The sequence below is a fragment of the Globicephala melas genome, chromosome 1, assembly GCF_963455315.2.
Source record: "Globicephala melas chromosome 1, mGloMel1.2, whole genome shotgun sequence".
NCBI lineage: Eukaryota > Metazoa > Chordata > Mammalia > Artiodactyla > Delphinidae > Globicephala > Globicephala melas.
Genome location: NC_083314.1, coordinates 24243596 through 24269631, shown reverse-complemented (window position 1 = coordinate 24269631; position 26036 = coordinate 24243596). Strand labels below are relative to the sequence as shown.

At 35.4% G+C, this 26036-nt stretch overlaps 2 protein-coding genes across 3 annotated transcripts in view; both read right to left on the bottom strand.

The window, feature by feature from the left end:
• LOC115859539 (kinesin-like protein KIF28P) overlaps positions 1 to 3860 on the bottom strand; it is an 85620-nt gene extending 81760 nt beyond the window's left edge. The window contains exon 1 of the mRNA XM_030868599.2: positions 3792 to 3860. Within this exon, the coding sequence (XP_030724459.2) occupies positions 3792 to 3860 (69 nt within the window). The remainder of the gene's footprint in view (positions 1 to 3791) is intronic.
• Positions 3861 to 4822: 962 nt separating this feature from the next.
• AHCTF1 (AT-hook containing transcription factor 1) overlaps positions 4823 to 26036 on the bottom strand; it is an 81956-nt gene continuing 60742 nt past the window's right edge. The window contains exons 27-36 of one of the 2 annotated variants that reach the window (XM_030868501.2): positions 25693 to 25885; positions 23897 to 24100; positions 22805 to 23219; positions 21074 to 21197; positions 18847 to 18944; positions 16575 to 16783; positions 13180 to 15013; positions 8436 to 8569; positions 7258 to 7340; positions 4823 to 5288 (exon numbers count right to left, since the gene is read on the bottom strand). In XM_030868501.2, the coding sequence (XP_030724361.1) occupies positions 5099 to 5288; positions 7258 to 7340; positions 8436 to 8569; positions 13180 to 15013; positions 16575 to 16783; positions 18847 to 18944; positions 21074 to 21197; positions 22805 to 23219; positions 23897 to 24100; positions 25693 to 25885 (3484 nt within the window). In that variant the 3' untranslated portion in view covers positions 4823 to 5098. The remainder of the gene's footprint in view (positions 5289 to 7257; positions 7341 to 8435; positions 8570 to 13179; positions 15014 to 16574; positions 16784 to 18846; positions 18945 to 21073; positions 21198 to 22804; positions 23220 to 23896; positions 24101 to 25692; positions 25886 to 26036) is intronic. The other variant, XM_030868502.2, reaches the window with a different exon arrangement.

Sequence of the window (26036 nt, the reverse complement as noted above, 5' to 3'; positions counted from 1 at the left end):
CCCCCAAATAGCCAAAGCAGTCTTGAGGGAAAAAAAACGGAGCTGGTGGAATCAGACTCCCTGACTTCAGACTATACTACAAAGCTACAGTAATCAAGACAATATGGTACTGGCACAAAAACAGAAACACAGATCAATGGAACAAGATAGAAAGCCCAGAGGTAAACCAACGCACCTATGGTCAACTAATCTATGACAAAGGAGGCAAGGATATACAATGGAGAAAAGACAGCCTCTTCAATAAGTGGTGCTGGGAAAACTGGACAGCGACATGTAAAAGAATGAAATTAGAACACTCCGTAACACAATACACAAAAATGAACTCAAAATGGATTAGAGACCTAAATGTAAGACCAGACACTGTAAAACTCTTAGAGGAAAACATAGGAAGAACACTTTGACATAAATCACAGCAAGATCTTTTTTGATCCATCTCCTAGAGTAATGGGAATAAAAACAAAAATAAATAAATGAGACCTAATTAAACTTAAGAGCTTTTGCTAGCAAAAGAAACCATAAACAAGAAGAAAACCCTCAGAATGGGAGAAAATATTTGCAAATGAAACACCTGACAAAGGATTAATCTCCAAAATATATAAACAGCTCATGCAGCTCGATATTAAAAAAACAAACAACTCAATCCAAAAATGGACAGAAGGCCTAAATAGACATTTCTCCAAAGAAGACATACAGATGGCCAAGAGGCACATGAAAAGCTGCTTAACAACACTAATTATTAGAGAAATGCAAATCAAAACTACAATGAGGTATCACCTCACAACGGTTAGAATGGGCATCATTAGAAAATCTACAAACAACAAATGCTGGAGAGGGTGTGGAGAAAATGGAACCCTCTTGCACTGTTAATGGAATGTAAATTGATACAGCCACTATGGAGAACAGTATGGAGGTTCCTTAAAAAGCTACAAATAGAATTACCATATGATCCAGCAATCTCACTACTGGGCATATACCCAGAGAAAACCGTAATTCAAAACGACACATGTATCCCAATGTTCACTGTAGCGTTATTTACAATAGCCAGGTCATGGAAGCAACCTAAATGCCCATCGACAGACGAATGGATAAAGAAGATGTGGTACATGTATACAATGGAATATTAATCAGCCATAAAAAGGAATGAAATTGGGTCATTTGTTGAGACGTGGATGGATCTAGAGACTGTCATACAGAGTGAAGTCAGAAAGAGAAAAACAAATATCGTATATTAACGCATATATGTGGAACCTAGAAAAATGGTACAGATGAGACACAGATGCAGAGAACCAACGTATGGACACCAAGGGGGAAAAGCAGTGGGTGGTGGTGGTGGTGGTGTGCTGAATTGGGTGATTGCGACTGACATGCATACACTGATGTGTATAAAATTGATGACTAAGAACCTGCTGTATAAAAAAAAATGTGATCAAATGTATTCTATTGGAAAGAAGCAAAAATAGACCATATTTACTGTCTAAATTATATAATTTAATGATATTTAGCATCTATTGCAGATGTATTCATTATTGCAGATTGTATTTGCTTTATCAATGTCTTTGCTTTGGTAATCAAAATAAAATAAAATGAAAAAAAAAGAAATATGTAGGAATTCACTTTTGTTCTCTGATTAAGTTTGTTCCTAGCATTCTATTTCTGGGTCATAGATTCAGTATCTTCTCTTATCTGACAATGTTAACTATGATGATAATGATTTTTGTTTGCTACCTGCATTATCTTTTGTTTTTTATTTGTTTTAGTCTTTGTGTTTGACCCTGAACAATTTCCTCAAAAAAAAAAAAAAAAAGTACATTCTTTTTTGAGGTGCCAAATATGTTCTATCAATAAATCTGACCATGGTGATGGTTGCATGTATCTGTGAATATATTAAAAATAATTGAATTATACACTGTAAATTGAGTTAAATGTATAGAATATAAATTATAATTTCAATAAAACCATTTAAGAGATATTGATACTATGGTGAAAATAACTATAGCAGCTACTATTAAAAGTTTGTCTTGTTAAGCATAGTGCTAACTTACAGATCATTTCATCCAGTGTTTGTAACACTGACCCTGTGAGATATCAATATCTCCATTTTACACGTAAGGAATTCAAGGCTCAGAGCTTAAAAACGTGAAGGCTACACAGTGGGTAAGTGATAAAGTCAGGTTTTGAACCCAAGTTCATCCGACTTCAAAGGCTCCTGACGGCCTTTTTCTTACAACAAAGGAAGTCTCATAAAGTTGGTTCTCTGATCCCACAGTGAAGATAGAGACTGGATATGAAGTTAGAAAATTGGGCAGGGTCTAGGTCACCAAGGCAGTATAACAGTTGTCCAGGTGTGATCCATAACTCTTCACCCCCAAACCACCTCTTGAATTCATTCTCTTTCCTCCTTGCTACTATTCTAGTCGAAGATAACCAACTTTGCTGGTAGATTTGAATCAAATGCAATCACTTTTAGTGGACCTAAAGGCTGTATAATTATGTAACTGCTTTACTGCCCATTTCTATATCCTTGTTAACTGTTTAAAACTTGCAGTTAGTTTAGTGATATTAAAGTCCAGTGAAAAATACCCCTGGAATAACTTTCAATGTGTTGATGGGTTAGGTCATAAAATGGTTTTATTTCCTTTTGGCCAAAACATTTAATTTACTGATCACAAGTTAATTCTTTGACATTTTCTGCATCAGTTCCCTGAGAAACTATGCCACTTTAGAAACCTTAAATATCTGCTACACTTGAAGTTGTCTAGTTATACATATAAAGTTATCTAATCATATATCTGCCTGATTGCTAAAATATTTTCTGCAATATAGAGGAATGTCAAGGGACAGGGCAGAACTGATACCAACTGAAAATGTGCAAAGCAGTATTTTGTTTTAATGGACAAGAAAGAAGAAGCGGCAAATTGTACAAGCAGGAAAAAAGATGTAATATGAGGTCATCATTACACTGTATCCCATTCAGAATTAATTACTGTCAAATAAACCTTTGCATGCCGTTCTAGCATACTCTTATCCAAATCTTACTTATCCTTTATGGTCATCACAAATGCTTCTAGCTCCAGAAGTCTTCAAGTTCTGTGCAGGCAGAATGAACTACACCTGATCTTTCTCTGGGTGCCAAGATGATTTACCTTACCACGGTACATACTGCTATAAATTATTAACATACATAGACGGTACACTGTATCCTCAGTTTCTAGTTCAGCGTTTGAGCCACAACAAACAATCAAAACTCTGCTGAAGGGGTCAACTGTTAACAGTTATCTTAAGATTCAACTATTCCATTGATAATCAAAGATAGGCCAATTGCTAAAGGTCCCAGAATGAGTATAATCCATAAATTGTTTAACGACTGGTGTTTCTGTAAAGTTATATAAATACAATTATACATAAAAGCCTGTAAAATGCAGAGTTCATTCAGAACTGGGAATTTGTTTGCTTATGACCTATCGTTTTTGAGGGGCAAAAAGGACATTATTAAAAATACATAGCACATGTCTATATTCACCAAACTGGACTGATTTAAAAAATTATTAACTTGACAATACGTTTTTCTTGTCAATTTTTTTATTGTGCTATTCGCTCAAACGAATGAAATGAAGTGTTTTCTGAATTATGTTTAGATCTTTAAATTACCCATTTAACAAGTTAATTTAAATTTAATATTCGGTAAATGACAAGCAGCTTAAATACAAGTTTGATAATCATTATTAAAAAAATTAATAAAGTGAAAGTCATAGTCAAACTTTCAACAAGGCAATGTAACATTTATCACTAACCTGACTGAAGGGCCGCACTCGTACTGCCACTCTCACACTGTCAATACTTGGCATAGGCATTTTCATCATTTTCCCATTATTCGTGTTATTTGGTATAAAAATAATGTAGAAAGTACACTGCTTATGCTTCACACTGAAACACTGAAAGCTTAGCCAGCAAAAGCAGTCTGTTTCTAGACAATCAATTATTAATGGTCCATTCATTACACACTATCAATTACCTGTTATAATTTTACAATACTTATTTATTGATGAATTTTATAGCCCACATCAAGCATCACCACTTAATTGCACAGTCACATTGCAGAGAACAGTGGTTTTTCTCTTCCTTTTCCACATTTACTCACACTCTTTACCCATCCTCAATATTCTGTGCCTGAGGTCCTATGAGAATTTGTCATTTTAAAACCTGAATATTAAGGGACTTCTGCGATTCAGTAGCAAGCTCCTTCACAGCAAGAATCTTTATAAAATTTGATCAGACTTCTCATTCTATGAATATCAGGCACATACAAGGTGCACTGAATAGCCACGAAACAGATGTATTTTACATTTCCTTTCTGACTACTCAAACCCTTTTAAGAAGTTGCTAGTGAGCAGTGAACCGGTCAGTCTAACCTGGATAATCAGTCTCTGAATAATTAAGAGACTTGAAGGATAACAGCCTTTAAGCTTGCTGAACAAGAAATGCCAACATTATATTTAACCAATGCATTACTTGGAAAATTACTAATTTGAGGTAGAATGCACAAAATATGTTAAACTACAAAAGAGTGGCAAAATTACATGCCCATAATTCAATTTCAATACAGTAACAGCCTTCCCAATTTATGATTAGAAATCTTAATCACAGAAGCAAAGTGCATACATTATAAAACAGCAACTTAAAAAAAACAGTTCGATCATCTTCATTTTAAAATTGGTCTAATACTTTTAACCACAGAGACAGAAAATGGAACCAATACCTACTAGCATATAAAATCATTATTAAAACAGAAATCCCCTCTCAAAAATCTAACAGACACACAGACTACTGTGAAGTATACACTTTATTTAACATTCCAATAATAAGCTATATTTACATATTATATAAATGTATGAAGTCTTAATATATAAAATAGAAAAAACTGCCTGGACTAAAAGAATCACACTCCATATGGAGTTACTTTACTTATTGAAGACATTCTGTTTACAAAAATTTACAATAATTTATATAAATTATTTTTCTTCCAAATTAGATGATTTTTAATAATCCACACAATTCTGATGACTTTACAAATAGGTGAACGTTAAAAACTGGAAAAAAATTACAGCATTTTTCTGCGTAGAACTTGCTTTGGAAAAGAAGACAATTTCTTCCTGCTCCTTCCAAGACTTTTTCCTGTTACTTCTACAGTCTTTCTTGGTTTGCTCTTTACTCCATCAACTGGGCTTGCCAAGGGGGAAATCAGCTTAATTTCTACTGGAGGAGGTGACCAACTTTCTTTTTCTGTGTTTCTGAAATAAAGATTTAATTTAAGTAACAATAAACATGTTATAATATAAAATGTAATTGGCTTCCCAATATATTGAAAGAAATTTTAGGGATTAGTCTTTTCTAGTGCTTTATTTTATAAAGGAGAAGTGAAATAAAACTTTAGTCAAACTAATCAGAGGCAGAGTTAAGGTTTCACATGATAGAAATTTTCTTTATGATTGGGATACTCAAAACAATTACTGCTGAATTTTCATTTAAATGTTTCATATGTATTAATACTGCTGGGTTACAAGGAGGGGTCAAGTACCAGTAGCCAGTCCATGGAATGAGAGCCCAGCAGGCCCATAATGAGATGTATGAGAAACGACAATTCTCAAACACCAGCAATTAGCAACTGTGTATATATTTTCATAATATGAAGTTTTCCACATATACAGAAAGCCAATTTATATGTAGTGTTATTATAGTCAAAAGCTTTCGTTAAATCAGTTTCTAAAGTAAGATAAAATGGATTGATTACTTTGTACTTTTATGAAATTCAACTTAAGCAAAATATATCTGAAATGGAGTAATTTCCCCATGGATGAAATTTTAATCGCTAATAGTGAAATAATCATAGAATTTTAAAAAGTTTTTAACGATTTTTACTGATAGTTATCTATCTTTACTAAGGTGAAACATCCCACTCCCTTCCCCCAGCTCATTGTAAAAACAAAGATTCAGTGGGTATTCAACTACTACTACCCTTCTTTTTTCTTTTTAATTAATTTTTATTGGAGTATAGTTGCTTTTTGTGTTACCTTCTACTGCACAGCAAAATAAATCAGCCATACATATACATACATCCCCTCCATTTAGGACACTACAGTGCATTAAGTAGAGATCCTTGTATTATACAGTATGTTGCCATCAGTTGTCTACTTTATACATAGTATCAGTAGTGTATATATGTCAATCCCAATCTCCCAATTCCTCCCACTGCCCCCCTTTCCCCCTGGTATCCATACATTTGTTCTCTACGTCTGTCTCTCTATTTCTGCTTGGCAATTAAGGTCATCTATATCATTTTCCTAGATTCCACATACATGCGTTAATATACAATATTTGTTTTTCTCTTTCTGACTTACTTCACTCTGTATGACAGACTCTAGGTCCATCCACCTCACTACAAATAACTCAATTTCATTTCTTTTTATGGCTGAGTAATATTCTGTTGTATATATGTACCACATCTTCTTTATCCATTCCTCTGTTGATGGGCATTTAGGTTGCCTCCATGACTTGGCTACTGTAAATAGTGCTGCAATGAACACTGGGGTGCATGTGTCTTTTTGAATTATGGTTTTCTCTGGGTATATGGCCCAGTAGTGGGATTGCTGGGTCATATGTAGTTCTTTTTTAGTTTTTAAAGGAATCTCCATACCGTTTTCCATAGTGGCTGTATCAATTTATATTCCCACCAACAGTGTAAGAGGGTTCCCTTTTCTCCACACCCTCTCCAGCATTTATTGTTTGTAGGTTTTGGTTTTTTTTTGCGGTACGCGGGCCTCTCACTGTTGTTGCCTCTCCCGTTGCGGAGCACAGCCTCCGGAAGCGCAGGCTCAGCGGCCATGGCTCACGGGCCCAGCAGCTCCGCAGCATGTGGGATCTTCCCGGACCGGGGCACGAACCTGTATCCCCTGCATCGGCAGGCGGACTCTCAACCACTGCGCCAGCAGGGCAGCCCTGTTTGTAGGTTTTTTGATGACGGCCATTCTGACTGGTGTGAGGTGATACCCTTCTTTAAAAAGGACGAATGAATGGGCTTTCATGCTATATAAGAAAGCCACCTTCTGCAGTGAAATCTAACAATTACACAGAGCCAGTGCAGATAAATGCCCCTAAGAATTACCCTTTTCTGATAAGCTTAATTTCTCTTTTTAAGTTAAGAGTCTTCTCTAATTTTAAGAAACAAAACGGAAAAAAATAATAGCATAGAAAAAGTCTTACTTGCTTGCTTGTTTTGTTTTTGCAGTCTTGGTTCTTTTCACTTGTTGCTTTGCCACAGTTTCAATTGATTGAGCATCATCTTCCTATAGGTTAAAAATTTTAAAAGATGAACTTTATGTAATTAAACAATTGAAATCTAAACTAAGAAGTTCCACCCTGAGTCAAGGAATATAGCCAAACAGTGCTAAATGAATTTAAACTTAACAAATATCAAATGGACTCCTTATATTTTTTGGTAGAAACCTTGGTCATCTAGGACAGCTCATTATCCCTTATCCCCACACATTGTTATCTCCAAGTCTTATCAATTTTATTCTGGAATGTTTCCATTGTCCCCTGCCCTTTTGTTCTATTGACTCTGTCCAAATCCAGGCTCTCGCGGCATAAAAATTAGGCCACCAGTGACTATTTTTCCTCCCTAGAATTCCCTTTTCACCGAAACTACTTAAAGCATGCACATGGCTATTTGCTAGTTTGTGAACAGCCCCACCCCCTTCCTCATGCATCACCAGGCTTCTGTGCCTTTGCATCTGCTGTCTTCTCCTCCAGCAATGCCCATCTCCTTTACCTACAGGGCCTACAGGGTTATCTGGGTATAAATGATTCTTATCATGCTGTGCAATAATTATCTGTATTTTTGCCTCTTCAATTAAACTGAACTCCTGAAAAACAAGGAATCTGCCTGAATTATTTTTGTGCCTTTGTCCTTGTATAGTAACTGGCTCACAGCAGATAATTCAAGACATACTATGAATTAAAACTGGTAAATATAAGGGTATCATGCTCACATTCAATCCCTGAACTATTTTTATTTTAGAGTTACATGCAACTAGTCAGTTCTGAAACACTCTCTCTCCAAGTGTGGTCTGTGGATGACACTCCAGGGGGGTCAGGGACCTACATTTTAAATAAATACATCCAGATAATTATGGTGGGACACTACAATTTAAAAACCCTTCCCCTAATAGGTAATTTAAACTGCAGCTGCCAATAATAAACCACGAGTAACATACCAATCTGTCTTAAAGGTAGTATCCCCCAAAGTGCAGAAAAGACTATTTTGGACTTAATAGTATAAATGTCTGCTCTTTTTTAAAGAAGTTTATGTAGGAAGCATTGCTTAAAAAAATAAAAAGCATGTTTAAATACACATGCAAATAAAATCATGCATTTCTTACCAGTTCAGCTACAAGTTTGGATGTATTAGATGTGTTTTTCCGCCTGGTCCTTAAAGTAGGAGGTGAGAAGACAAATTGAGAAGATAAATCCGAAACTAATTCTTGCAGCTGCACAGGAGCCTCTATTTTTTTAGCTAAAGAAAGGTAGAAAGAAAGAACAAAACACTGTATATCTATTTATATATATCTATTTTATGTATAGAGACATATAAATTCAACTTGCAACAAAAAGCAAGATCTGTGAAGTGCAGTTAAGGGCAATAACGCAAAGCACAATAAAAAGAGGTATGGCATATTTGAAGGTTTGAAATATGGTATGGCAAAATGAAGGTTTGTGGCAAGTCTATCAGTGCCATTTGTCCAATAGCATTTGTTCACTTCATGTCTCTGTCACATTTTTGGTAATTCTCCCAGTAGTTCAAACTTTTTCATTACTATTATATTTGTTACAGTAATCAGTGATCTTTGATGTTACTATCGCAAAAAGATTAGCCTCGCTTAAAGTTCAGATGATGGTTAGCAGTTTTTAGCAATAAAGTATTTTATAATTAAAGTATGAACATTTAAAAAAGACTATTGCACACTTAAAAGACTACAGTATAGTGTAAACATAACTTTTACATGCACTGGGAAACCAAAAAAATTGCGTGACCTGCTTTAATGTGATATTTGCTTTATTGTGATAGTAAGGAACCTAATCTGCAAATATCTCCCAGGTATGCCTGCCCTGTGTAACCTGAGCTACTTTGCTTCATAATTCCTACTTTTCCAGAGGCAAGGTTTTTATTTTTAAAAGTAATTTTATTTACAAAGAAGAGACTCAAACCTTCTTTCCTTTCAGCTTATTCTGAGCCAGTTGTTCCACGCAAGGGGAACAACAGAAAAGTCCACAGCATAACAGGAAAAAAGCAAACAGAAAGTAACAATACAGAAAAAACAGGCTGATAGGAAGATTTTCCATAGACAAATAGAAATGGTTTAATTAAGAATTACTTGAAAGTATGTAATTAAAAATATTTATCGGGCTTCCCTGGTGGCGCAGTGGTTGAGAGTCCGCCTGCCGATGCGGGGGACACGGGGTCGTGCCCCGGTCCGGGAGGATCCCACATGCCGCGGAGCGGCTGGGCCCGTGAGCCATGACCGCTGAGCCTGCGCATCCGGAGCCTGTGATCGGCAACGGGAGAGGCCACAGCGGTGAGAGGCCCGTGTACCGCAAAAAAAAAAAAAAAATCACACACTTCATCACAGATTCTTCCCGTTTTTACTATAGAGTCTCCATATTAATGGCAGTTTAGCAATGTAATTATGGAAGTGGCATGGTGCAGTTGAACCAGTCTGCCAGAAATTAAATCCTAGCTTCTGGATTTATTAGCTGTGGGACAAAAAGCAAGTTACCTAAACCTGTCTCTGCCTCAGTTTCTATAAAATGAGATTCAAAATGGCCCTTTAAAGTTACTGTGGAGATTAAAGATTAGAATAATGTTAATATATGGTAAGTGCTTTATGGATGTTTGCATGTTATAATGTTATTATTTCAGGAATATAATTTACAAATCTTTGGAATAAAATTCCCAAATTATAGTTCAATGATATTTCACCTACCGGGACAATCAAGAGTTCTATAAGGTATCAAATTCTGTAAAGCATGTGATTTTTAACAAAAGAGGGTCAGAAATAAAAGTCATCTCTGCTCCCAGCTGATAAGTGGCATAAGTGGCACTGGTGGTAACTCCTCTCTTTTGCAGTTAAGATACAGGCAAATAAATCTATGCTCTATGAAAATGATACATTCTATTTTTCTTTTTCCAGGCTACCAGGAGCAACAGCTTCTTCGGCTTTTCAAAGACCAGCTCATATTTTTCACCTACAGTTCCCCACTGCACCCAAAGGAATAAAGAAGGAAATACAAAAATACATTATCACGCACAAAAATGTTCGGCCCCACCATTCCTTCCATACGCTTCTATTAGCCAGACAAGACTTTATTATACTTTCAACTCCTTGCGTACTTCGGTAAGCTTCCTGAGGGTAAGTTTTGGTGGCCAGTGCTACTTAAGGCCTAAGAAGTTCAAAAGTCCTATAGATTCAAACCCAATAATGTACTGGTAAACAGCTTTCTGGGAAGGAAAAACCACCACCAACAAAAAACGCAACTCTGATTTACAGCATTTGCTTATTTCTGTGCTATAAATGTTCCATAGCTGGCTCACAAAATTCCTGAATATTTAACAACTGGCTCTCACTAGCCAGCAGGAATCGGCTCCAAGACATCACTATTTATTCATTACCTGGGTGATGTGGGTGCTCAGTTTCACTGAATTTCAATTTCCTCATTGTGGAAAGAAGGAATAATAGTACCTGTACTACAGTGGGTTATACTGAGAATCAAACGAACTGGTGAATGTATAGCCTAGTATAGACTCAGGTATACAGCAAACCCTTCTTAAATATCTGCTGCTGAGTAATGGAATTTGAGAAAATCTATTGAAATGTAAAGCTTTACATTCTTTTTAGTTAGTGATTCTATGATATCTGTTTCTTCGACATGTTTCAATTAAATAGAGGGTGGCCTCCAGCTTTCTAATGATTTCTGTATCCACTCTTCTCTGTACCGCCCACCCCTCCTTGAAGGAGTTTTTTTTTTTTTTAAATGCAAGTTGAATAGGCACAAGGGACAGAAGGTATTGTAAGAGTGCAGAAACTGTAATCTGAGGGCAAAATAAGAAAGGAAACTAATGATGGTGTTAATTAACAAAAAGTAGTGAATACTCAATACTCACAAGAACCCTACGTAGTAGGCATTATTACCCACACTGTAAAGATGAGAAAACAAGATTCAGAAAGGTTAAATGATTTTCTGCCCAGCTAGTACGTGGCAGAAGTGAGAAATCTCAGTCCCAAATTTCTTATCTAACCTCTCTCTAACCTCATACTAGAAGATGCTTATTGTTAATACCAGAAAATCTGAAGACAATTCAAATACCTGGCAGGAGAATGCTTGAGTGATCTGCGGCACATAAGTGAGACGAAATGCCACACGTGGACTCTATCCATGTGTAAAACACAAACAAAAAAATACAAAACCACGAACACTCAGGGTTTTGAGGAAAAATGCTCATGAAATAAGTAGGAGGTGGGAGGAGCAGTATATATATCTATACACAAACCGTAGTTTGTTGGGTTTTATAAAAAACAAACTATATATTCAACTAGAAGGATATACAAGAAAATGTGAACAGTGGTTACTGGTCCTCTAGTTGACTAAATACTTTTAATTTCTAATTTTCTGTGGCAGGCATATATTATTTTTATTACAGAAAAAAGTTATAGCTAACATGTATACAGATGACGACTATGTAAAGATAACAAATATCAGAATCAGAGATATTTGGCTATGCTCTACCAAAAGAACCCCCAAATTTTGTGTTTACTATACTCTAAAAGTCATTAGAAAAGTATAAAAGAATTGTTAATGACATTCTTCTACCACTCACTGTTCTTTTTCATTTTAACTTTTATCTAAAATAGCAGCTTAGTAAAGTCAGCTAAAATCTCACACATTTGGTCATTTCATTTTCCTCCATGCCAAGTATAAGCATAACCACACTTTCCCAACAGCATGAAAAAACTGGATTATACAGTACTACCAAAATCTCCTATAACTACAGATCATTTTTTGGTCAAATGATCAATTCTATGGCAAAAGGCCCTTTCCTGGGCTTGTGCTATGTAAATATAACAACTGGACTTCATGAATACAATATACTTAAAGAGGTTTTTACACAGTGAATGTTGAAGACAGAAAATTTCAGTTTGCAGGTTTTTAAATGACTTATCTTTCTCTTGGCCTTCCCCAAGTCAGGAAGCAACTATATAGGATGTTCACTAATGCATTTAAAAATGCATGCAATAGTTTAAAAAAGTTTAGTAGAACAACAAAGATACCTACTTTACTTACAAGTCCCTAATCTTTATCAGCACCTTTTTAGACCTTTTTCCTTAATTGTCTCCCTCACTGAATTCCCCCCACCCCGCAAGAAATCTTAATAGCACAGATAATACTGTATATCTGTTTATGTACTTTATGTATATCTCTGCCTTATACATAAAAAAGAGTAAGATATTTTCACCCTTTTGGGAGAGACATCACTCCTGTTGAGAAGGTATGAACTATACCAACCAAACAGTACAATCATTAGCTCACTTATCGTCAGTGAGGGAGGTTGGGCATGTAGCCTTGCCAGTTCATAGACAATAGGGAATATGGATTTAAATAATTTCTGTATTGTAATCAATAGAATTCTACTGCTGTTTCCCTTCAAAACAATTTGAAGTTGTGGACATCACCTGGGATATGAGCCAAAAATGATGGTTCTATCTGGGGAGAAACCAAAATTAAGTCACAAGATATAAGGGCAGAATGAAGAGAAATAATACTATTCTAAAAAATTAAACCTATGTCAAGTGAATTATAGGATTTAAAAAGTCATGGTGAAACAGAAATTCTTGAACCTAAAAATAAACTTTAAAATATAAAATATTTAAATTTTACTATCAAAAGATCAAAATCGGTTTTTGTTTTTTGAAGGGGGAGGAATTCCCTGCAACTACAAATCATTTTTAGAAGAAATAATCCATTAGTGCCTTAACACAAAATCTAATCATGTTCGAACCAACAGAATTTTTTTTAAACTGAAGACTTTGAATGAGATGAAAATTATGCTTTGAAAAGAAATAAAAGTACCTTTCTCTTTCCTTGGAACCTTTGACACAGGAGAAGAAAATAAAAAAGACTCATTTTTTGGTTCAGAAAGGTCTGGCAACAAGATGGTCTTGCTAGATCTAGTCCTTGTGCTATGGGAAGATCTAGTCAAAGCAACTGTGGCAAGCAATTTTTCTTCTCGGTCATTTGGTTCGTCTGTCATTTCTTCATCTATGCATTTTTCTGATATTGAGCGTAATAAACGTTTTTGGCTTTGGTTTTCAGTCCTTTTTGTAAGCTTCTTCTTAGAGCTCATCGCTGTAACAAGTTCCTCATTTGGCACTAAAACTGATTTTTCTAAAGCTGGTTTGCCAACATCAGCATTTTCACTTTTAGCTGGGGTGTTTCTTGTAGATTTCCTTTGGATGCCGAGACCTTCTCTCTTCTTGAGACTTCTTGCTTCCTTAACAGCCTTAGAGTCTACATCTTCAGATGGATTAATTTTTCTTGGTCTACCACGTTTCCTAGGTGTAGCAGGAGTATCAAATTCTGCTTGAAGAGTCAACTGGGATGAACCAAGTTTGGAATCTTCTATTACATCTGACGCACTAACTTCTTTCTTTTTAACCCTTTTACTATGTTGAATTGGCAGTTGCTCTTCAATGGACTCCCCACCTTGTTTATATCCTGTATTTTTAGAAGTTTCCAAATTAGAACTTCTCAATTTCCTGGTACTTCTGCTAGGACTTGATACTTTACTGACTTTCAGATCATTTATAACTTCAACACTTTCCTGATTTTCGAGAGGTTTTTTAATTCGTTTAGGAGTCCTTTTTGTAACAGATGAAAGCTTAACTTCTTTTCTAAAAGAAGTTTCTTCAGTTGCTGGTTCCAACAGCTGAGATGATTTTAAACTTCTTAATTCCCTACCTGGAGTAACCTGTAATTCTGGTTCCACAGAATTAATATTTTCTAAAGTGTCTTGATTAATTTCTTTTTTTCTCCTTCCTCTCCTAGGAGTAATAGAATTTTGAGGTATTTGCTGGTTATGAGATATTCCTTTATCATCAGAACAGGCACTTTCAAAAGCCCCTGAAATTTCTTTTGTTTTCCTAGTTTTCTTCATAACTGAAAGTCCCAGCATCTCAGGAGTAGCAACATCTGCTGACTCTTCCTGTTGTGCCGATTTGACATTCAGGTTTTGGACACGTCCTCTGTTGCGAGTTCTGGAGGAAATCATGTCATTAACCTCGCTGACATTTATAGTCACCGTACTCGTTTCCTGAACAGTCTTAAATGTAGATTTGGCTAACTTGGTGGAACACATTACCTTTTGGCTTATTAAAGGTATGTTTTCTTGAATGGACTGTTCCATTGTATCTGAAGTAATTTCTTTACTTCTTGTGTCTTTAATTACATCTAATAAATTTTCTGCGATTGCTACTTTAATTGGTTCAGGCACATATGGTAATGTCTCTACCCTTTGGGACTCCTGATCACTAGTTATGACAGATGGCAAATTTGCAACATGTCCGTGATTATCATTTTCCCCACTGTATACATGTTTTTCCTCAGTGGCTGCATTAGCTGCTTTAGCTAGCACATTAGATGCTGCAGAATCACCTGTCTCTACTTCTCCTTCTTCACCTTCCAAAATCAAGGTAAAGTTGCTCTGTGGCACAAAAAGTTCCCCATCTACTTCAGCAATGTCACACTCAGCAGAGTCTTTGTTATCAGGTAAGTCACAAAACTGTTGCTCAATGGTATCAAAATTGTATCGAAGCTTAAGAGTTCCTGAGGGATACAACTCACTAAATGAAAGATTCCTAGCCTCTTGTCCTGAATCTTGAACTTCAAGCTTTTCATGTTCAATTACCTAAAATGAATTAAAGATAAGAGACTGTTAATGTATACATTTATTTTAACCTAAAGCATAAATTTTTTTCATGACCACCTCTCCCTCGGTGTATGAATTGTTAAACATAAACTACATTTGATATGGCATGTACTTATGGGTTTACTTTATAAAATATCCATTTAAGCAATTAGACTTTCTCACTCAGTCAAAATAACTAGATAGAAAAAGATTGAGAGTCTGAATGGAATTAAAAGTAGAATTCTACATTTCCCTGGCTAAAAAAGACAGTCTTAACAAAACCTTAAAAATTATTATGATGCTAACAGTTGTGATAATTAAGGACTTATTCTATTCTCACCCAAGGAAAGAAAAATTAACTGGAGAAAAAGAAACAACCCCCAAACTGTGTTTTAATGATAATCCCCAAATTACCTAACTAACCACACTTTTTCTAAACAGCATGATCCCCATAAGGTTGAAGAAGAATTCACCTACATAAGCTCCCTTGGGCTAGACTCAATCCTCTTCCCTTTGCTGGGGCTGCATAAACCATGAAATTCCTAAGGCTTTCAAGTTCAGTACCTCTCTTGCAAGGGTTTGGTGGAAGAAGGAATGCTCCTTGCATTTACCTTTTGGTAAGGGAAGGGGAGAAAAAGGAGGAGGCAGAAAGTAACAGAGAGATCTCCTGACCAAGAAGGTAGAACATTACCACCCACCTAAACAATGACATTTTCCCACTCCCCAAACATTCAGTGAAATGAAAGACTGGAAATGCCCAGAAATGAGGATTCCCATTTACACCATGCCCACAAATTGTGTTAGCTTCCCAGCTGAAGGAACAGGGACTTTATCCATCTAACTCACGGTGACAATACTCATGAAACTGAATATGGATAACCATGACATTTCTATGAGTTAAACCTCCCAAATATTATACAATCACATCTCTATAAATAATTAGAAGAGGTGATTTTTCTTCATCTTAAATTCATGTATCATATAAAAGTTGCCTGTTGATAATAAAAGAGATTTGGTGGAATTTTAGGAAATGTAAGTCATATTAAATACCAACCCCCCTCCACACACACAAAAAAGCCCCCACCTTTCTGGAACGTCTAAGAAGTTAAACCCCAGCCAGCAGAACAGCATTTTCCCACAAGTATGAATGGGGGGGTGGGGAGGGTGGGGGGTGGGAAAGAATCCTATTTAACTGTACTCAATTATTCTCAAATATACGCTCTGGATAGTTTCAATGTCACACATGTCTCTAGAGTAACCAATATCTGTTTTCTTATGGCTAAAAGAACTTTCATTTGAACCGGATACTGAGCAAAAATTAAATTATTAAAATTGTGACTTCTTTAACACAGCCTTTTGGTTTTCATGAAAAACAATTTCTTACTTAAAGGATGTGCTCCGTAATTCCACAATATATTTATATACTTTTTTGAACACAGATTTTTATAAAGAGGTTTTCATATAGTAGTCAAATAAATGAATACATTAGATTTGAACTATGGTTTGAAACCTAACTAAACCAAAACTGACTGACAAAGAAATGAAAAATTATTTTTTTTACATGAATTTCTTGAGTATCAGGAGAATCATCAGAAATTGGAGGCTTTTCTTCTGGTAAGTCAACACTTGCTTTTAGTACATCAACTTCTATTTCATGATCTTCTTTTAAGTTCAGTGCTGTTTCCTGGTCAAGCCTATGTTCAGAGATAATAGGGCCTTCAGAGATAACAAGCCCAGAGCTTCCACCATCACCAAGAACATCAGCCATAGCTGAAAGAAAAATGAGAGTTAATCTTCCATATTTTAAGCTACAAACAAAAAAAGATATATACACAACTGGGGAAGCAAACAGAAGGGAAAAGGCTGCATTGCACTTAATGTTTCCTTGAAAAACTGTCATAGTGCCAAAAAATTTCTAACATCTTAAAAGAGGAAAAGCCTATGAGGATTTACATATCACTCCTGTTTCATCAGTATCCAATCACTCAGTTTAAACAATACATATTTGCTTTCCACAAAAATAAAACACAGAAGATAAATTTTACATTTAAAAATGACAACTTTGGTTTTTCTCAACTAGAATATAATTCTTGCCCTTACTGTGAAACGATAAACTGCTCTGAGGAGCTCAGATGTGTTTGTTCCTTATTAATCTGAAAATTATGTTCACCAGGTGACTACTAGACAACCAGCTATTCTTGTTGAGCCGTTACAGAATTACATGAGGGACATGCAATCTGGGCTTTGATCTGGCTGTGAAAAGGACTAGATATTTCCCTTTTGGCAGAAAGCATCCAAATGGCCACATATTCTACCACTTAAATAAATTGGGGGGGATCATAAAGAAAAATTTCTCATCTTTCACCTTCCTCTTTAAACAACCTTTACTGGCGAAAACAATAAAATATTAAAAATCTGTGCACACTCCTTGACCCAGCAAGGCCACGTTTAGGAATCTGCTCAAAAGAAACACTGACACAGACTGTGCAAAGATGCATACACAATAATATTCACTGCAGAAATGAGACAGCAAAACAAACAAAAATGGTCATCAGCTCAAACTGTTCACCAATCAGCAATTAGTTAAGCATACCACAGAACATCCATACTATGAAATACTATTATAGCCACTAAAAAAAACAGAATTAATCTGTATTAATGACATGGAAAAATATCTTAAATACACTGTTAAGTGAAAAAAGTTGTTGATTATAATAAATTTAATTGTTAATAATTTATAATAGCTAACATTTACTGAGCTTTTATTAACAGTGAAAGCTATTAAATTTTATAGACAAAGAAACAGGAGTATAGCTCATAGTCTTATACATAGTAAGTGCAGAACAGGGTTATGAACCCAAGCAGTCTGTTTAAATCCTTGGTATTCTCCATCCACCACACTTACCTCCTCTTTCAACATACTGGGAAAAAAAATGCACAGGAAAAAAACTCAGGGAAAAGACACTTTCTTAATAATAGATTCTTAAACTGGGTAACTGGGTTATGGGGATTTTTACTTTATATGTGAGACTATGATTTCCTGATTATTTTACAGTAAATATATATTACATTCTTAATGGGCGAGGTGGGGTGGGGGGAGAACAGGTCTACTCAAACTTGTCCTAAGCCCTATTCATAATGTGACAGGCAGAAGGATATAACGGTTAAGAACATGAGCTCTAGAGTCAGACAGTGTCAACACCATATGTGAAATGCTTAGACAAGACCTCACGTGAAATGCTTAGACAAGTTCTAGGCACAGGCATTCAAGGTGTCTGCTTTCCCTAAACCCAACTGTGAGTTCAATGAGGAAAATATATGTTCCTCATCTCTGTATAGTCAGGGTCTGAGAGGAGGCACTCAAAAACAAAAAAAACAAAAAAAACAAATTCCATGTATCTGTTCATTTTCCCTGGAGCAAATTCAGTCATTTGAGATTATTTTCTAATAATAATAAGCCAATCTTGGCTATATGTTACCACAAACACAGAATAAATATGGAAGTTTCCCTGTATATATAACTGAATCTCAGAAGATCAAAAAGCAGGTGTGCAGTCTGGCTGGGGACTGGTAATTTACTTTGCTCTTCTTTAAATATGTCCACAAAAGCTATTCTAAGACTTCCACTATGAGAACCAAAGAGTGTTTTATAAGCAACCCACTGTGTAGCTAACATACCTCCTCAGAATTCTATTTTTAGCTGGGGAAACAACTGGAGAATAACTGAGATAACAAAGTCTGGATTATTATTCAGATTCTTTTGTCCTAAGAATAGAACACTCTTTAGACACAACACTAAAATGAAATAATTCTAAAGTCAAAATAATACATACATTTATTGTTACCTGCTCTAATTGTAGAGGTACAGCTTTCAACAGATACTAGTCCTTCGTCTAAAACAGGTACCTTGGACTTCGGGGTGAGGATTTTCCTTTAGAAATTGAAATATATACTTTAGTGTGTAAGAAGATTCCATCTGCTCTAACCTGCTTTACCCAATTCTTACTTTTCATTTTGTTCATGAAAACTGAGGTTCAGAGAAAATACCATGCAACTTCATCCAGAATAATACTAAATAATTTACAAGTGAATTTAGAAACAAGTAATGCTGTATTTGTTTTTCCTATTTTCTAAATTTTTTTTGTTGAATACAATGGCATGACCTTAAACTACAAATAAAATGATCTTAAAATGCTGGTCAGTATAAATTACACTTAGGCCAATTTTTAATTATCTGTGGCCACATTCTTCAAATAAATCTATCAAATATTATAGACATTTCCCCCATATACTCAGTAGAATCAGATTCAATATTTTATTGCTAACTGGAAAGCACATGATAAATGCCTCAAAATCGGAGACCAGTGTGACCTGCGTTAATTCACTTGATAAGTGTTCTGGAAAGATGCTGACAGTGGTCCCTTTCTATTCTGAGCTGGCCTTTCCCTAAAGCCAACTGAAGCATGCTGATTTTTTAAACTGGACAAACTGTAAAGTAAATTCAAGAAAAAGTATGTATTTGGAATATATACACATTTATTTGTAGGTATATTTGTAAGACTTAACTCAATCACAATATTTATAGTAAGGATAACTAAGAACCCACAACCAAATAAGTTTACATTTAAAAAGGAACTAGCTTGCCAAGGATGGTGAATATTCACCTAGATTGTTACTGATGATGGCTCTTTTGATTTGCCATTGTTGTGATTATCCATCAAACCCATTACAATAAATATTAGTTTTCAATAAAATTTTAAAAACCTTAGAATTAAACAACAAAACAATCTTGATAATCCTTTTGTACTGTTTCTCCCTCTTTTTCCATGAAGGCCTGGCAAAGATCACAGTTTATCAGGATTTCTCTTCTCAAAAGTGAAGCATCTGATTGAGTTCAATGTATGAGAGGTGACTATCATGATACTGATTTTTGTGGGTGGTTTGTGAAGTCACTCTCAAGACTTATAAATCAATGAACCATTTACAACGCCTTAAATTATCACATTTTATGTGGGTTAATCTTAGTAAATTACCCTTACTACTTCTTGATAACTGAAGCTGCAACTTTTTTGGTATTCTCTATAACAGCAGTCAACCTTTTTGGCACCAGGGACCAGTTTCGTGGAAGACAGTTTTTCCACGGATGAGGGGGGATGGTTCAGGCAGTAATGCGAGCGATGGGGAGCGACAGATGAAGCTTCACTTGCTCGCCCGCCACTCACCTCCTGCTGTGCGGCCCGGTTCCTAACCGGTACCGGTCCGCAGCCCCGGGGTTGGAGACCCCTGCTCTGCAACAGTGCTGCTCAAAGTGCTGATATACAATGTGTCCAGTCTTGCAATGAGATAAGGAGTTTATGCCAGAAGGTCAATCAATCAATTACTTCACTGATTAGCTCAGCTGACTTTCAAAAAAGGCTACTGATATATATTCTAACAGAAGCTGCTATCTTGTTGTAGACCATAAACTGGGAACTGGCATCAATCTTACTAGACCGCACTTTAAGTAGCACTGCCATACATCATCTAGTACACAGGCTAAATGTGTTAAGTGCTAAATGAAACGGAATAATTGGGAGCATAACAGTTCCAGCAGTCACTGAAAAACAAAAACTGCTAGAGTCTTGTATCAATCAAATGGCAGGGAACACTACTGCCTCTGAACCATCTCCCTTATGCTCTGCCTTGGTGCTATAGGATACATACCTGATCATCCTGAAACCACTGAAAATGGGACAGCATGGAGGGATGCGTGGCTGTGAGTGACACTTTTGGTATTCAACAAAAATAGAATCACCAAAGAATATTAAAGAGTTCTGCCTCAACTTATCATGTCTCTATATATTTAGGAAACATCTGGTATCATTCTCAGATTTCATAATAACTACGAAATAACACAGTTGTACAAATTAACTTCTTTCATAACAGAAAACTTTACCAAAATGGAAATGCCAAAGATCAAAATAAGAGCTCATCTATGCATAGAACAAATATCAATATTTACTACTGCTTCACAGTTGCATTAAACTTTATTAATATTTGAAATTTTCTCTATAAACTTACCCTTCACAGACTGATGGTACACAAAGAGAAGCTTCAACTCCTTGAATGGGGCTTAAGGTATTTAATTCTGAAAGTGCCCCCTCTGCAACTAAGAGAACCTTTGTTTCTGCATCTTCTAAAGTGCCTATAAATCACACAGTTAAGAACATTCATAATTATTTAGGCTAAATGTTTAGCGATTACTCACGGTCTTGGCCTATTCCTTTTTAATAAGTTGTTGGGTCTGCTTTTTGTACTTTTAGATTTACTCCATTGGCATCAGACTGCAAGTTCCTTCTAATTCTCTGAGCCTAGGTCAAGAGCCCCCCTCCCAACCCCCTCTCTTTCATCTACCACTCACACTTTTGGCTTAACAGGCACTGTTGCAAGTGTTTTACATTTAACAACTCTCTTAATCCTCAACATCCAAAGAGGTAGTACTATTACTCCCATTTTACAGATGAGAAAACAGAAGCATATGGTTACACTGCTTATCCCAGATCACAAACCTAGTAACTAGCTGAGCTAGTAAGATTCAAATCTAGCTATTTCACTCTAAAGTTTGTGCTATATAATCCCCCACAAAAACAATAAAAATTTCTATTTGAGACTGTCTAATCATTTTAGGACTAATTAATGAAGATACTGCCATGAACATCCTTGTTCAACTTTCACCATTCAAATATTTCAGTGGAACACAGCACATCAAAAGAGTAATGTAAACTTCTAAACATATGCTATTTATAAAGAGAGTCCTAAATTCTTAGAGCAATTAATAATGTGTATATTTATTAAATAAAGACATCATAGCCCAAACTTCACTGCATTCACATTTTAAGAAACCTTAGTTCAGCTTAGGCAGAACGTATTTCCCCAAAGAAACCACTATGACACAGATTTTTATATAAGTATTGGGTTTTACATATTTAAAGTTAAGAATTACCTTTAAATCTATGCAGGGGTAAGAAAACATAAAAATAGAATAACTTTTCTGATCCACCAATTCTAAGCCAAATCTCTCCCCTTCCTGGTGTACTATCTACTGGTCCCTTCTATGTTCCCCAGTGTAGCATTTATCAAACTGCATTGTACGTGCTTGTTTGATATAATCCACTAGGTTCAAAATTACATGTGGGCAGGTGCTATGTCTACTTATTACTTTATCACTTAGCACACACAAAGCCGGAGCCCACCTGTTGCACATAAATTAGGGGCTCAAAATTTTTTTGACAAATGAATATAAAGACAATAAATTCATGGGTCTTTGGACATTACTTTTCAGTTCCAGTGATTATTTTGGAGGTAGGGATGGAGAGTAGAATGAACTTCCTGTTTTCTGAGCAGCCTTCTAGAAAGTTGAGGCTGCTGTATGGATAAGTTAATCTAGTCTGTAAAGGTAGTATTATTATTTCTCATAGCTATAGGAAGACCTTAAGTCACACTGATACCTGACATTTCTTCCTTAACCATTACTGTTCTTTTCCAAATTTCATTTCCAAATAAAAACAGAACACACATTAAGTTCCGCTCTCCTCAAATCTCATACCTACTTATAATGAATGTAACAATATAAGTAAGCCATATTTGTAAGTGGAAAGAATTAAGATATGTGTATTATGTCTAGAACCTACTGTGCTGTGACCATACAATTATTTAACCCCGATGCTTTTCTGAAAAAGCAGACAAACCTCTATTACAAATTTTACTGAAGAGTATCAATGGCCATTTTGAATATTTGGGATGAGTTCTTACCCATTTGTTTCTCCAGGTCTGGAGGAGTTACTTCCAATTCAAATGTATCTTTATCACTGTTCTCAGTCTGTTCAGTTAAATTAGTAATTTGTTCAGTGGAAGAGCGTGTCACTGGCTTAGAGGCCATGAAAATACCTTCAAAGTCTTCTGGTGATGGAGCATCCTGATACTCCAAGGTAGTCTGGTCTGATCTGGTTGAAGTATTGCTATTTTCTATGTTCACATCCAGTTTCTCCAAACTTTGTGAAGTTGTATCCTGTGACCTCACATTAATTTCTTGATGGTCCTTTTCAGGGCTATTCAGGGGAAAAGATGTTGCCTTATCTTTATTCTTCAGCCATTCAGCTTCTGCTGGAACTGCACATTTATGGAAAGGTGCAGTAATTAATGCTTTTGTTTTGCTGTCATCTGCAGCCTGTTAAGTAAAAGGTTTGGAGAAAAATAGTTTTACTAGTAAAAATCAGTCACATCTAAGCTATCCATCCCAATCATACCCACCCTTTCCACGTTCCGTTTTTCTCCAAATTCTTTTCTCCATCAAAATTCACTTATTCTAAACCCATTCTCTTCAGATTGCTGATTAAAAGTTAATGATTGTTAATGGTTCTCTAATTGGTGATAGACCACTAATCCCAAAAGACTAAAACACAGAATAGGCAAGATGCCCAATAAGCACCAATGAGTTCCTATTAACCTACAGTGGAGCTCTGAAGACATACCCTCCCTAAATAGACAACGAACTAGGAACTTAGTAAGAGAAGCAGTACAATACGGGTTAAAAAAACAAAGAAATTTAAAAAAACAAAACAAAACAATTCTAGTCCCATTTCTACCACCAAAAAGCTATTTGGTTATAGATAATTTGGCTTGGCGCTTCTAGTCCTATTTTCTTCACCTGTAAGTGATGGGTTTGGCTTGGCCAAGGCCCTAAAGTTGCCTTCTGAACTAATGTCTTCTGATTTTATGACTACCTGCAAGACTGTACATAAAAATCTATAGTGATATTATATAAATCAATTTATCTAACTTTTTACTTATAAGAGCTAATATATTCTTATTAAATCCTTTTGTTCCAACTATTATCAAACTTACTCCAGCAGTCCATTTTATGGTTATGCCTTCTTCCATGAATGAAATTCTAGTTTCTTTAAGTCGTAAAGGAGGAGTAAGAGACCTTCCAGGTGACAAAGAGGGAGACGCTAAAGGTGTTGTTCGAAGACCAGACCTTAGGATGGATTGAGGAGTAAACTCGGCAAATCCAGGGGAAGTAACTGACATAGCCAAAGTCTTAGCTTTCTATGACAAAGAGCAAATGGAATTCACTATTAGTGTTTGTAAAAGGCACCTACACAAGGACAGACAGGGCCAAGCGAGTCACAATGGTGGCTATATTCTCATCTCCAATAAAAATATCAATAAAAAGTTGTATTACACATTACTGGAAATACAAAATTCTACTCAGGGCTTTCTATATATAAGGCTATAAAAATAAACCATAAAGCTGCATCCATAATCATTCTAAAGACCTTGGTTATTCCCAGGTTTAAGTTCAACTTAATAAAGTGCTGAGATAAGATAAATTATTTAACTATTGCTTAGAAAACTTTAGTTAGGTGAAAGAGATGATAGTGTGTGATGAACAGAACCTAGTTTAATTATAGCAAGCTAATCTAAATTAGACTAACTTTAAGAATGTTTTTGAAAAAATATAATTCCATCACGACTCCAATAGTAACTGAATTACTTATAAGAATTCTGATTGGTTTACTATAATGAATACAAATAATTAGCATAGGAACTAGTTAGCAGAAATATTGATAATTCCTTCACTTAACCTCTCCTTTAAAGGACTAGTAAACAGATTATTGGATCCTGTTACATTATTAAATTCCATTAGATCTGTTACAAGATTATACTGATTTTTTTCCTAGATTCATTTTGGTAGCAAGTACAAAATTATTCCCTCATTTAATTTCATTTGAACTTAGCCCTAGAGAATAAAATGTGAATGTTTTTCTATAGAAGAAAAAAAGTAATACTATACTGGATATTAAATGTCAGGAACTTAATAATCTTAGCAAGCTTCTTTTCAACTTCTTTTAATAACTATTTTAGGTCTAGCATTTATTACAGTATCTTTTATCCAACCTGAAAAATAAGAATTCCCTGGCTTCACTTTAAATGCTGGATATCCAGAAACAATTAAGAAAAAACAACAACAAAAAAAGAAAGCTTCTGGGACTGAATCCAGAGCACTGGACAACGAGCTTGTGGATAACATATGTGAAAACATTTTGACAACGGGAGGGTAAAAGTCCACTGCTACCAGTCATCTCAAGTTTAGTTTTGTGGTTTCTCAGCTAATAATTTATCAGAGAGGGTGAAGGAAAAAGCAATTCCCTACTGATAGTAGGAAAGAGTAACAGTTTATAATTTTACTGAAGAAGCCAGAATTTTAAAATAAATTTTTCTAAAAATATTAAGAACTAAAAAGCATTTGATAAAGGAAAGAAATAATGGCAAAATGCTATCAGAAACTGAATTAAAAAAAAAAGCAAATCCAAGAATATGAAAGCATTTTTCAAAGGAAAAAGGCCTATTTATAATAACCACAGAGGCTTGCATTACTTTCAGAGCAATATAACTGTTAACCTTGAGCATAGTGCCCGTTAACCACAAAGGGTAAATTTAATGAAGTCTGTTTCTGAAAATATAAAAATACAGTAAGCATTGTGGAAACATATCCACAGAAAAGAAAAAAGGAAAATAAAGGCTTAAAGCCCCTTATTACCCAAAGATATCAATTATAAACAGCTTATTTCTCTCTGCTACTTGAAAAGTAAGAACTTCCTAGCTTCACTAGGAATGCTAGACATGTTAATACTTACCTTAACTATAAGAGGAGTTTCAAGTAAATGTAATTCTGAAGCCCTGGAAGAATTGTGACGTGATCCTTTTGATTGTGAATTTACTGGCAATGAGGTGGACGCCAGGGACAAAGGAGATCTTGTGGGGCTTTGCTGAATAAATCCCAAACACTGAGAAGGCTGGGGGACAGGATGAACAACCAAATCCAGCAGTCTGTAATCACAGCATACATATAAATAGAAAAATCCTGGTAACATACTTGTGTTATACTGAAGGAACAAAAGAATTAGTACCCCATTTAATTATGCAGACTTCTATATTCACTAGTAAATATAACCATATGAAAATATAAATTCAGACAAGT